The following is a 14,301-nucleotide window of genomic DNA, read 5'->3' as shown; positions in this document are numbered from 1 at the left end:
TGGCATTGGAAAAGGTTCAGAAAAGGGCATCAGAAATGATTAGGTGTATGGAACAGCTTTCATATGAGGAGAGATTAATAAAACTTGGACTTTTCAGTTTGGAAAAGAGACAACTAAAGGGGGATATGATTGAGGTCTATAAAATCATGACAGCAGATTTAAAACAAAAGGAAATATTGAGTGAATGTTTTCAGAGAACTGTCCACAGTGACTCCAAGATCTTTCTTGAGTGGTAACAACTAATTTAGACCACATCATTTTATATGTATAGTTGGGATTATGTTTTCCAATGTGCATTACTTTGCATTTATCAGCATTGAATTTCATCTGCCATTTTGTTGTCCAGTCACCCAGTTTTGTGAGATCCCTTTGTAACACTTTGCAGTCTGTTTGGACTTAGCTATCTTGAGCAGTAATGTATCATCTGGAAATTTTGCCATCTCACTGTTCACCCCTTTTTCCAGTTTATTTATGAATGTTAAACAGCACTGAGCGCAGTACAGATCCCTGGGGGACACCACTATTTACCTCTCCTCGTTCTGAAAACTGACCATTTATTCCTACCTTTTGTTTCCTATCTTTTAACCAGTTACCAATCCATAAGAGGACCTTTCCTCTTATCCCATGACAGCTTACTTTGCTTAAGAGCGTTTGGTGAGGGACCTTGTCCAAGGCTTTCTGAAAATCAGAGTACAGTATGTCCTCTGGATCACCCTTTTCCACATGCTTGCTGACCCCCTCAAAGAATTCTAGTAGATTGATGAGGCATGATTTCCTTTTATAAAAAACATGTTGACTCTTTGCCAACAAATCGTGTTCATCTATATGTCTGATAATTCTCTTCTTTACTATAGTTTCAACCAGTTTGCCCGGTACTGAAGTTAGGTTTACCAGCCTATAATTGGCGGGATCACCTCTAAAGCCTTTTATAAAAATTGGTGCTACCTTAGCCATCTTCCTATCTCGTACAGAAGCAATTTAAATGGTAGGTTATATATGACAGTTAGCAGTTCTGTGATTTCACATTTGAGTTCTTCAGAACTCTTGCATGAATACCATCTGTTTTTGTTGACTTATTACTGTTTCATTTATCAGTTTCTTCCAAAACCTCCTCTAATGACACCTCAATCTGGGACATATCCTCAGATTTGTCCCCTAAAAAGAACGGCTAATGTTTGGGAATCTCCCTCAGATCCTCAGCTGTGAAGACCGATGCAAAGAATTCATTTAGTTTCTCCACCATGGCCTTTTCGTCCTTGAGTGCTTCTTTAGCATCTCGATTGTCCAGCCTGATTTTGATTCCTTCTCTTACTTCAACAAATTTACATTTTGTCATTTATAATCCTGTGATTCTCAGACCCGAATTATTTTAGGAATCTAGATGAAAGTCATAGAAGGAAATATAGAAAGAAGTGTTTTTTCCACTTCTTGTGAAGTTGCCACCTTTTTCCTGTAGTGGTTTGACCCAGCAAATTTTGTTTTGATTCTGTGGCCTCACTGATGAACTGTGCTTTTAGCTATAAGAGTCAATATTTAATTGGCGTTAACTAATAATTATTCCAAGTCCCATGAACTAGGTTAACTCTTGAGTTATTCCATGACTACGTCTACTATAGCACAGATCCTGGCCATATCCCTCCGCCTTGGCTAGCACATTATTGACATTTGCTTTTATTGTCAGTTGTTTATGCCTTCTTAGGGTCTCCTTATCTAAGTTCCTTAATTTAGTGTTCATGATTTCTACTTCCTTCAAGTTCAGATGCAGCACAGGTGACCTGCCACCTTTTTGGATCCTCTCTCTTGGATTTTGAGTCTGCAAAGGCTTCTCCAAACAACCATTCTTGTGTTTCCTGTGCAGCAGTGTCCTGCTAGCCTCTGCAGTCAGCTCAGCAGTCCCACTCTGCTAGCCTTGTTGGTTTCTGCCACTGAGAGAGGCAGCAGAAGGGCTGGTGCAGTTTGAGTAGGGACTAGTAGCACAACATAGTTCCATCCTGCTCTCCCTGGCAATGGTGGAAAGGAAGGGGAAGAATTTGGAGTCCAGGGATGGATTTTTTTTAGTCTAGAGAGTTGCATAGAGTGTATTCTCACCCTAAGAGTGTCATGTCAGAGAGAGCTTAGAGGTGGAGGGGATGTGGTGCTGAGCTATGGAGAGGTTAAGTAGGAAGAGGAACAATTTTCAGCTTGAGGGCATCGGACTGGGATGGGAAGGCTTCTGAGTAATAGGAAAGTTGAAGAGCGTTAAGGGAGATTGAATCAGAAGGGAGATGGGAAGTTTGAGAGCAAGGGAAAATGGGTCTGGCTGGTACGTGGATGGGGAAGGATGGAAGGGTAACAGCTAGATGTTGGGAGAGTTAGTAGTATGAGACAACAGTATGGTCACAGAGAGATATTGTCTCCTCCCCTGCTGCTGTCTTCTATAAAGCTTCCAGGTTTTCATCCTGATATGGGGATGGTGCTTTTTTGTTCCCATTTCCTTACCAAATTCCCTTTTCTCTCACTCCGATGCTTTCCTGTGACACGCCAATTGCAGTGTTCCAGTTTTCTCCTTGAAAATCTGACCTACCTGCTGGGATGATGGGATATAGATTTATACCAGGGGTCAGCAACCTCTGGCACGCGGCTCACAAGAGTAAGCACCTTGGCAGCCGGGCCAGTTTGTTTACCTGCCGAATCCGCAAGTTTGACCGATCGTGGATCTCACTGGTTGCAGTTTGCCCCTCCAGGCCAATGGGAGCAGCAGGAAGCGGCACAGGCCGAGGGATGTGCTGGCTGATGCTTCCTTCCATCTCCATTGGCCTGGAGCAGTGAACCATGGCCAGTGGGAGCCGCGATTGGCCGAACCTGCGGACGTGGCAGGTAAACAAACTGGCCTGGCTCGCCAGAGTGCTTACCCTGGCAAGCCGCATGCCAGAGGTTGCTGACCCCCGATTTATACTTTAACCTCACCACTTACTGTGGATGCCAACCTCCATTACTTTTCAGTCAGAAAATCTCCCATTAAATGTTGGCCCAAATCTTGGCTTCTCGGAGTGAAACATTCCATTTGTAAACCAGACCAGAAGTCATAATCCAAAATCCCTTTTCCATCCGAGATCCAGGGCTGTAAAAGGTTTCTTTCTATTTGCCATTTCAGCCCCAAATGGGGAGGATTTATTCTGTTATCTCCCATTTACAAGGCATCCTCTCAGGAGCATGGGTTCTGTTTCCGGCATCCTGTAGCTATGTGTCAAATTCCTGAAGCTTCTCTCCTCCTTCCTGTATACTTACCTATAACTACCCTAACAATCTGAAACCTGTACCTCAATCCACACACGACTGGGGAAGAAAACAACCTTATCCTCTCCCCAACCACCTATTTACCCTCCAATCTCAAGAGCTGAACACAAACATCTGGTATGCTAGAGTTCATATTGTCACCAATGAAATGGGAATGTTTCTCCCATGTTTTGTCAATAGAGATTGGTGCTGCTATACAGTATCACTGTAAATATCTTCCAGTCTTCTAGGGGTGGAGACTGAGGAGTGCCCCTTAGCAACCAAACTGCTGCATTTCCATTACATGGTGGGGAAGAGAGGTTTGGGAACATAGTCTATATTCTTGTACCCATGTCCCCAGCCTGCAGAACAGTAATGGAACCTCTGTAGTCAATACTGCAGCCTTGGAATGACAGCAACCCCATAGCTACATACTGCGGTGCAAGGAGCCCCCTGCACAGGAGTTGAATTTTGTCTCTACGAGCTTACTGACACCCTTAACTTGCACAGTATAACTGCCCTGGTTCTGTGATGGGCCTTTTGCACCCTCAGATGAGTAGTGGAGGACTGGTCTGTAGTGGAAGGAGTGAAAGTAAGAAACTATATATGGAGTTTAAAGGCAATTTCTTTGAGTTTTGGTACAATTTTAAATACTGGCATTCTTGACTTGAAATAAAAAAATACCTTCATGGAACTGAAAAAAGGTACTGTGACCCTTGACAGTGCCTGTTAAGTTTAATATGTTTCTCTAAAAACACTTTTTTCTCCTCTCAAATTGCTTAGACTATTGTGTTACTGACATTTTTTTTCTCTTTTTTTTAGGTTGGTACACAAGATTTTGCCAGGCGTTTCCATGCAACATATGTTTCTTGGGCTATTGCTTATCTCTTAGGCTTGATCTGCCTTATTCGAGCCTGTTACTGGGGAGCCATAAAAGTTAGTTATCCAGAGCACAGTTTTGCATAGACTTATAATGGTAGGTTACAGCAGGTGAAAAAGTCTAGTGATTCTGGATGCTACATGTTGGACATTTTTTAAACTTTTCCTTTAAGGATTTCATTCTGTTACAAGTAGTTTTAAGACTGGGGATCTTTTAAGAACAAATGTTCATTGCACTACATTATATGCAAATAGTTTGTTTTGCTGCTAGATTCCCAAGCTCTGAATACTAAAGCTTTGTTTACATGTTCATGCACCTGTCTTAAAGGTATTGTTGAATTTAATTCCAACAAACAGTATTAAATTTTACGTTTCCTTTTTATTATGTTAAGATCAGTCAGTGCCATTGTTTGGGTGGTCAGTAAGTAGTCAAAAGCAACAGGTATTTATAAGTTTTTCTACAGTAACTTCATATTTGTACTTATGTTTTCATTAAAACTGTATTAAAGTGGCTTGCTTTAAAATCTAAGCAATAAGCAATTTGCTTGAACTGCTTACTGTAACTTTTACCTAAGATCATAACGACCTTATTCAGGAAGTGAAATTTACGAGTGTACTTTTGAAGACTGCCACTGTTGCTAGAGAGTCAACATTTGTAAACACTGTATGCTTTCAGGTTTTCAGGCAGAGAGATGCAATATTTTGGTAATCCAGTTAGAAACAGAAATGTCAGTTTATCCAGTATTGGAATTCAACTTGGATTTTTTTTTTTTCAAGGATCCTGGGACTTGTTAATGTTTCTTTTTTTACAGGCAAATCCTAAAAGCCACGTTTGGATTTATGGAACTTTGCTCTGGTTGTTTGTGTGAGTTCCTTTACAGGGTTGAAGGGAAGTGTTTCATATGACTTGTTTTATAATACTTAGGTGTAATTTAGCTGAAAACAGGGTGATGATGGGTTACCTCTTATTTTCATCTGATCATCATAAACTTTTCCTGTTGGGAGAATTTTTCAGTGGTCACTGCAAAAAGAGGTACTTCTGTAATATGAAAATGAGTAAACTGTTACTCTGATCATTCCTTCAAAATACAGCTGGTCAATTTGACATTGGCAATTCATTCAAGAGAATACAGAGACTGAAACCAGTTTAATTTTCTAATGATGTATTCACAAAGGGTTAAGGGACCAGTTCTTGCACTGCCCATCTTTACAGTTTTAAACTAGTTTTTTGCTAAATTTAGAAGGAATGTCCTGAGCTCTTTAGAAGACAGTAGTCTGTAGATAATGGGGTTGGGGTAAATTAATGTGGATGTTCCAGGGATACGTATATTATTTTAAATTATCTGTGTTCCTGTTAGGACAAAGTGACATTCAGATGAGGATTTGGAGCACAATAAATGTATTCTTCAAATTGTAAATGACATGTCTTTGTATGATGACAAATGTATAAAAGCAGTAGCTCAGGATTACAATGTACCTTTTAAAATAAACTAATAAAGATTATTATTCAAAGTTAATACTCTTTCCTTCTATGTAAAGACTGCATATGCTCCTAATTAGAAGAGTTTGACCAAATGGCATGGGAGCAGGGCAGATGTCTTTTACAGGAAGCATGTGGTCAATCCCTTACCTGTGAGTGCTATTCTCAAGAACAGAGGATCAGGCCTCTAAAAGAATTGGTACAAGCAAACTAGTAAACCATTCTTGTGAAAGGAAGCATCTAGCTGCTGTGGGGCTAGATAGAAAATAAGTCCACTTGCTTCTAATTGATCAGTTACAATGCCATTAGGCATTTGAGACAGCTGTCAAAACTTCCTGTGACTTCCTATGACAGGTTCCATCCCAGCTTACAAAACATTATTAAATTAATAATAATCTACTGGCCCCTAGGTGGATACACTGATATGATCAAAGTAAATTTTGTTTGATACTTGTCACTTGTGATATTTGGAATTCCTGATTAACTTTTAAAAATATCTTGCAATCAGTTAGTTTTTCTTTTCAAAAACTTCTGAATAAGACACTGGTGGTCAGCTCTCTAGCAGTCTGACTGGTTTTCCAATGTTTGTTTTGGTGTATTTAGGGATAACTTATATTCCCTTTTGAGATCGGTGGGAATTGAGCTAGTAGAAGCTGGATAAGGCCTCAGTGTAAGATATTTCTATAAAAATAAATAACGAACGGTTAGTTTATTTTATTCAGTATTAATGCACTTGTCCTAACAAAACTCTGTCACTGTATCTATTCACTTCAAAGTTCCTGGGAAATCCTGCCCTAAACTTACGTACAGTCGAGTAGGAGAACTTTTTCAGGGTTGTTTTTTTTGAAGTGATTAACATCTTTCGTTCTTTTTTCCTATGCTCCCTGATGTGCATCTGAGGTAGCCTATTATGCATAGAAATAAAGGACCTTTACAATTCACAGGAAAATTTTCTTTCTAAACAGAACATATGTGTTTTGCCCATGCATGAAAAATGTGACACGTCCCCTGCAGAACTGGACTGAAATGTTGGTGTGAATAGGGAATCTAATAATTTCCAACTTTCAGCTTTGTAAATATGTTTACAGTGATTGAAAACTCTCTTGTAACATGTTTAATTGTGATACTCGTACAAATTGCATTTTTTTTGGTGCTTTTTCCCTTCCATATTGTCCTGGATTAGTCTTTATTTAAAATAAAAAGGGAGCATTTCTGGAAATCTGGGCACTTGATGGCTGGAAACTATCTTTGTTGCCACAAGATCAGAGATCACATTGGCTTTCCATTTGCTTTCTTTTTATATAAGGCAATCGTTTAGTAATCAGTCTATGAAACTTACACTCTGGCTCATAAAGGATGGATATTAACTTTAAGGAAACAGGCACAGGTTCTATCTGCTCCAGAACGTGGCTGCTGGTCTTCTCCATAGCTTGGGCATCTATGAGCACTTCTGTCCTGTTTTAGTGTTTCCTCTGGCTACCTGTTAGCTTCTAATGACAGTTTAAGCACTTGATCCTAATGTTCAAAGCAATTAACAGGTCATGTCCCAGATATATTAAAGACTGAATCTATTAATTACTATGACAGCTGTGCTCTGCTGGGCCAATGCAGACAACAAAGGCGAGGATGAATTGTGGGAGATAAAGCATGACCGTTTGAGGGGATCCAGCAATGGAACAGATTTCCAGAGGAGATGAGATAAATCTGGAGTCTGACTGCCTTTAGGAAATGTTGAAAAACCTTCCCCTTTGAAAAAGCCTTTCAACCCTAAGGGTTTGGCTACACTTGCAGGTGTGCAGCGCTGGAAGTTAAAGCTGTCTTCATACAGCTGTGTAGGGAAAGCGCTGCAGTGTGGCAACACTGACAGCTACCAGCGCTGCAGTGTGGCCACACTGACAGCTACCAGCGCTGCAGTGTGGCCACATTTGCAGCATTTGCAGCAGTGTTGGGAGTGGTGCATTCTGGGCAGCTATCCCACAGAGCACCTCTTCCCATTCTGGCGCCGTGAGTTGTGGGAAAGGGGCTGAGGGTGTGCGTCATTCTGCTTCCTGTCCTACGCCCCGTGATGCATCGCTTCACATTCCAGCAATCCATGTTTTTCTGTCCACGTTTGGCGCCATCTTGACACTCTCAACGGTTTCTGTGCCGCGCGATTTCTATGGGAAATGGAACCTGAACTGCTGAGGAATATGCTGACAAATCTCGTCAGCACATCACGTTTGGCAGTTGAGCTATTCCTTAGGATCCAAAGTGATGAGGAGTCCAACGATGACAGCGAGTCGCGTGACGCATACTACATGAACTTGCTTGTGGCATTCACAGAAATGCTTAGCACTGCGGAATGCCACTTTTGGGCTTGGGAAACAAGCACTGAGTGGTGGGATCACATCGTCATGGAAGTCTGGGATGACGAGCAGTGGCTGCAGAACTTTTGGATGAGAAAAGCCACTTTCATGGGACTGTGTGCTGAGCTCTCCCCCACCCTGCGGCGCAAGGACACGAGATTGAGAGCTGCCCTGCCGGTGGAGAAGTGGGTGGCTATTGCAATCTGGAAGCTGGCAACTCCAGACGGCTACCGATCAGTTGGGAACCAGTTTGGAGTGGGAAAGGCGACCGTTGGAATTTTGTTGATGCAAGTTTGCAGGGCCATTAATCACATCCTGCTAAGAAGAACCGTGACTCCGGGGAACGTGCAGGACATTGTGGATGGCTTTGCACAAATGGGTTTCCCTAACTGTGGAGGGGTGACAGATGGGACGCATATTCCTATTCTGGCACCCCCCCACCTAGCATCCGAGTACGTTAATTGGAAGGAGTATTTCTTCATGGTTCTCCAGGGGCTTGTGGATCACCCTGGGCATTTCATTGACATTAACGCAGGCTAGTCCGGAAAGGTGCATGATGCACGCATCTTTCGGAACACTGGCCTCTTCAGGAAGCTGCAGGCTGGGACTTCTTTCCCAGACCGGAAGATCACACCAGGGGACGTTGAAATGCCCATTGTGATCCTTGGAGACCCTGCATACCCGTTAATGCCGTGGCTCATGAAACCATATACAGGGAACCTTGACAGGAGCAAGGACCGGTTCAACTACAGACTTAGCCGGTGCCAAATGACTGTGGAGTGTGCTTTTGGCCTTTTAAAGGGGCACTGATGATCTCTGTATGAGAAGCTAGACTTGGGGGAAAGCAGCATCACCACGGTTATATCCGCGTGCTGTACCCTCCATAATATTTGTGAAGGGAGGGGCGAAAGATTCAGTCAGGCATGGACCTCCGAGGTTCAACATCTGGAGGCTGAATTTGCACAGCCAGAGAGCAGGGCTACTAGAGAGGCCCAGCACAGGGCTGCAAAGATTAGGGATGCCTTGAGGATGGAATTTGAGGCTGAAAACCAACAGTAATGTTTGGTGCCTTGCACGGGAGTGAAGTGCAGTGGTTACAATGTTAGTAGGAATCTGTGTTTCCTAAGCTGATTTGCAGTGCCTGTTTCTTTCCTGGGCTAAGGTATCTTTGACTTTCTGCAATAATAAAGACTGTTTTCAAAGCCAAGAATTCATTTTTTGAAAAGAAAATTACTTTATTGAGAGAGACACAACTTTTTGGGAACCTAAAAGGGCAGGGGGGTGGGGTGGGGAACTGTGCAGTCACAGGTTTGAATATGTCCTGTCTGGAGTGCTGTGCAATGACTGCTGCACTTCAGGATGGCTATACTGCATGGTGATGGGGGTTGAGTGCAGAGGGTAAGGGTTGTAGTTCTCAGGGCTGGTTGGTGAACTTAAAGGTGTTGGAGGCAGCTGGTGGTGGTAAGAACCTGGATGCTGGGGAAGGGGGTTTTGAGCTGACGTTGGGGCACAAGGGAAAGAGCTTTGGGACGGGCGGGTGTGGTAGTGCTCTGCCTGCGTGACTACAAGCGCCTGGATAGAGTCCACTTGGCACACCAGGATGCTTCTCAGCTGCTTTGTGCTTTTCTTCCTGTCCGCTGCATTTTTCTGGCTGATCCTGCTTTCTCTTTCCCTCCAGTCCTGCACTTTTTGATTCTCTGTGACAGAGTGCTTCATAACTGCTTGCAGCATGTCGTCTTTGCTTTTTTGCGGCTTCTTCCGGAGGTTTTGTAGTCTTTGAGCAGTTGATAACACGGGCAGCCGAGATCTCAAGGTTGCTTCTGGAAAGGCAAAAAATGCAACACGTAACGGAGGCAGCATTGTTTATACCAGACAGTTATTCCCACACAGTTAAGGAGTGTAACAGTCTTCACAATAGCATAATTTTCCCATCCCAAAGAGAGTGCATATAACTCACGAGAGCCCTGAAATGGTGAGTAAGGGGAACTGATTGCTTCAGGGCTCTACTGTCCTTGGGGTTTCTGTGCGTTGGGGAAAGCAAACAGCTGCAGGGGGCACCTACACTGAACACTATCCCAACATTTTCCACAGGAGTTGATCCTGAAAGATATCTTGCTGCTGCAGGTCACCTGGGAAGTGCAGGAGGGTCTTCTACAGCAATGCGGATTCCACCCTGGCCCCTATGCAGCTTGCCTGTGTGCTGCAATGCTCCCCCCCCTTTGCGGTACAGTGGCGTGGACGTGATAGCCTGACTGGGACAAGGACCACAGTGGCTCTCCCAATAAACTTGCGCAAGCACATTGCCCACTCTCTGGCTGAAACGTTTGAAGAGATTACCGAGGCCGATTACCGCGACGTGATAGACCACATCAATGGGCTATTCCACATCTAGGCGTGCATGCATGCAGCCCTAACCCTCCCTCCTCTCCCTGAAAATGTCTATCCTGAAAATAAAAGCCGTTTACCGGGAACCCGCTCCTCTGTTCTCCACCAAGTACTGACTGCTGCGACTGGCTACCTTCCTCCTGGCTTGAGAAGAGCTCCTGGCTGCATGCCTCCAGGGACTCCAGGGTGTCTCCCCACCCCAGTACCCTCACTCTCGCTTTCCTCCTCCTCCTTCTCCCCCCGCTCTGAAGTGTCCATCGTGGTCGTCGGAGTGGTGGTGGGGTCACCTCCAAGTATTGCGTCCAGCTCTTTGTAAAAATGGCAGGTCGTGGGGGCAGCGCCGGAGCGGCGGTTTCCCTCACGGGCTTTGCAATAGGCAGTCTGCAGCTCCTTCACTTTAACCCTGCAGCGTGTCCCGATCATGGCCCCTTTCCATCATGGCCCTTGATATCTGCCCATAGGTATCGTAATTCCTACGGCTGGAGTGCAGCTGGGACTGCACAGCTTCCTCCCCCCAAACACTGATGAGGTTCAGCAACTCACCATTGCTCCATGCTGGGGATCGTTTGGTGTGTGGAGGCATGGTCAGCTGGAAAGATTCACTGATTGCACTCCACACCTGGCTGAGCAAACAGGAAGGGGATTTTAAAAATTCCTGGGGCTTTTAAAGGGCGGGTCACCTGAGGCCAGGACAGTAGAGTTCAAACTGATGAGCAGAGTGGCTGAACAGGCATTCTGGGATACCTTTGGAGGCCAATAACAGCACTTTTGGTGGCCACCCTGGCAGAACAGCGTTGCATCACCAGCGCTATAGTCATTATTCCCCAGGCCGAGGTGGAGTACAACCAGCTCTGTAGCCAGGGAGATACAGCACTGTCTATGCCTTGCAAGTGTGGACGGTAAGTGAGTTGCAGCGCTGTAAAGCCACTACCAGCGCTGCAACTCTCCAGTGTAGCCAAGCCCTAAGAATGATCAACACTGACACCCACTTCTACCTTGTGACCCTACTGAAAAAAGTAAATGAAGAAGATCTAAGAAACCCTAACCCGAGTAGAGGTTTTACCCTCAGAAGGCAAAAGTGACAGTCTCCATGGAGTCTGCTAGGGACATCACTGTTGCTATTGATGTTACATGGAAGGTGCTCAAATATTGCAATGAATGGCTTTATAAAACCTTTAAGCAGATAGGTAAAAACCCTACAACTAGAGAGAGACTGAGAGAAAGTTTCCATTTTCCATATTCCTCTCATTCTCTGTCTGCTCATTGCTTTTAAACATCAGTACTTACTATAGTGTGAGGACAAAGTAAACTGATTCCATGTATTCATTACCATAAAACTCCTCACTTAAAGTCATCCCAGGTAACTTTGTTTCATTGTTACGTTGCTGATCAATTAAAGAACATGCTCATTTAAAGTTGTGCAATGCTCCCTTCTAACGTTTGGGAGCCGCCTACTTTGTCCGCTGCTTGCAGGAAGAGTAGCCTGTTGGAACTAGCTAGTGAGGGCTTGGAATCAGGGTAGACTGGCAGCCATCACCATCAGCTCCAATAAGTTCCCTGAGCGTAGCTGCCCAGCAGGCTGTCAATTGCTGGGCAGTTCAGCTGTTTCTCCCCCTACTGTCAGGTGCTGCTCCTGCCCTCTGCCTTGGAGCTGCTCCTGGGAGCCTCCTGCTTGCTGTGCCAAGGGGGGGGGGAGAGGGGTACTAATATCAGGGTGTCCTCCTGCTCCTGCCCCCTACTTCTGTACCCTATCTCCAAGAGCAGGGGGAACATGACCGGGCTCAGGACAGAGGGAGCTTGCTGGCAGCTGCTACTGTCTCAACTTGCTGATCTACTTAAAAAGGCAATGTACTTAGAGTCGGGTCAGCATACTTAAAGGGGCATCTCCCATTTCTCTTTCTCTGCCATGCTGTCTCCCCTCCCTCCATTCATGCTGCCTTGTGGAGTGTGAGGCTACATTAACAACAATGCGTTAACCCTTGAGGGCTCAGACGAGTGCTAGTTGAGCAGTAAGGCATTCCCTGGAAAATATCCCATCCTCTGACTCCACCACCACAACCAAGCTTCACAATCATAATTGCTGTATACTGTATTAAACTGTTCATTTTAAACTTGTGTGTGTGTGTGTGTGTAATATATAGTCTAATGGAAAAAATTTCCCTGGAACCTAACCCCTATTTACATTCATTCTTATGGGGAAACTGGGTTCACTTAACATTGTTTTGCTTAAACTAGCGTTTTTCAGGAACATAACTACAATGTTAAGCGAGGAGTTTCAGAGTGGTAGCCATGTTAATCTGTATCAGCAAAAACAACAAGGAGTCCTTGTGGCACCTTAGAGACTAACAAATTTATTTGAGCATAAGCTTTCATGGGCTAAAACCCACTTCATCATATACATGGAGTGGAAAATACAGTAGAGAGGTACAAATACACAGCGTATGAAAAGATGGCAGTTACTAAGTGAGGGGGTCAGTGCTAACAAACCAATTCAATTAAGGTGGAAGTGAGCTATTCTCAACAGCTGACAAGAAGGGAGGAAAAATTACTTTTATAGTCTGAGTTCAATGTAATCAAGGTGGCCCATTTCAAACAGTTGACAAGAAGATGTGAGTATCAGCAGGGGGAAATTCGTTTTTGTAGTGATGCATCCACTCTCAATCTTTATTCAGGCCTAATTTGATGGTGTCCAGTTCTCAAATTAATTCCAGTTCTGTAGTTTCTTGTTGGAGTCTGTTTTTGAAGTTTTTTTTGTTGAAGAATTGCCAATTTTAAGTCTGTTATTGAGTGTCCAGGGAGGTTGAAGTGCTTTCCTGTTTTTTGAATGTTCTAATTCTTGATGTCAGATTTGTGTCCATTCTTTTGCATAGAGACTGTCTGGTTTGAATCATAGAATATCAGGGTTGGAAGGGACCTCAGGATGTCATCTAGTCCAGCCCGTTGCCCCAAGCAGGACCAATCTCCAACTAAATCATCTCAGCCAGGGCTTTATCAAGCCTGACCTTAAAACCCTCTTTGGAAGGAGATTCTACCACCTCCTTAGGTAACCCATTCCAGTTCTCCTAGTGAAAAATTTTTTCCTAATATCAAACCTAAACTTCTCCCAATGCAACTTAAGACCATTACTCCTTGTTCTGTCATCTGGTACCACCGAGAACAGTCTAGATCCATCCTCTTTGGAACCCTCTTTGAGGTAGTTGAAAGCTATCAAATCTCCCCTCATTCTTCTCTTCTGCAGACTAAACAATTCCAGTTCCCTCAGCCGCTCCTCATAAGTCACGGGCTCCAGCCCCCTAATCATTTTTGTTGTCCTCCGCTGGACTCTTTCCAGTTTTTCCACATCCTTCTTATAGTGTGGGGCTGTCATAAACAATTGGTTAAGGGTTAATGCCTCTTTTACCTGTAAAGGGTTAAAAAGTTCACCTAGCCTAGCTAGCACCTGACCACAGGGACCAATGGGGGAACAAGATGTTTCAAAAGGAAGAAGGTAAGTTTTTCCTTTGTTTAGAGTTTCAGTTTCAGCCGGAGTGAAAAAGATCAAGGAACCAGCCTTTTATCAGAGTAGTAAGTTTTAGAAAGGAATAAATAGGTTTATGTTTATTTCTTTGTAGCCTGTCTTATGCAATTAGAGGTAGAATCAAATTGGGTATTTGGGTATTTTTTATTTTTGTGTGTAACTAAATTTGTGCCCAGGGGAACATCCTCTGTGTTTGAAATCTGTTGTCTGTGAGAGTAGCTGGTATGCTAATCTCTCCCAGATGGTTTTCTTTTACCTTTCTTTTCTTTAATTAAAAGCCTTTTTTCTTAATATCTGATTGATTTTTCCTTGTTTTATATCCAAGGGGATTGGATCTGGACTCACCAGGAATTGGTGAGGGGAAAGGAGGAGGGATGGTTAATTTCTCCTTGTTTTAATATCCAAGGGGTTTGAATCTGTGTTCACCAGGGAATTGGTGA

At 43.7% G+C, this 14,301-nt stretch overlaps 1 protein-coding gene across 2 annotated transcripts in view; it reads left to right on the top strand.

Annotated features, from left to right (window-relative positions):
• Positions 1 to 5,651, top strand: part of PIP4P2 (phosphatidylinositol-4,5-bisphosphate 4-phosphatase 2) — a 54,193-nt gene extending 48,542 nt beyond the window's left edge. For both annotated transcript variants that reach the window (XM_030553429.1, XM_030553428.1), the window contains exon 7: positions 4,078 to 5,651. In XM_030553429.1, the coding sequence (XP_030409289.1) occupies positions 4,078 to 4,221 (144 nt within the window). In that variant the 3' untranslated portion in view covers positions 4,222 to 5,651. The remainder of the gene's footprint in view (positions 1 to 4,077) is intronic.
• The last annotated feature ends 8,650 nt before the right edge of the window (positions 5,652 to 14,301 follow it).

The sequence above is a fragment of the Gopherus evgoodei genome, chromosome 2 (genome assembly GCF_007399415.2).
Source record: "Gopherus evgoodei ecotype Sinaloan lineage chromosome 2, rGopEvg1_v1.p, whole genome shotgun sequence".
NCBI lineage: Eukaryota > Metazoa > Chordata > Testudines > Testudinidae > Gopherus > Gopherus evgoodei.
Note: the sequence above shows the minus strand (reverse complement) of the source record. Positions and strands in the feature narration are given on the sequence as shown.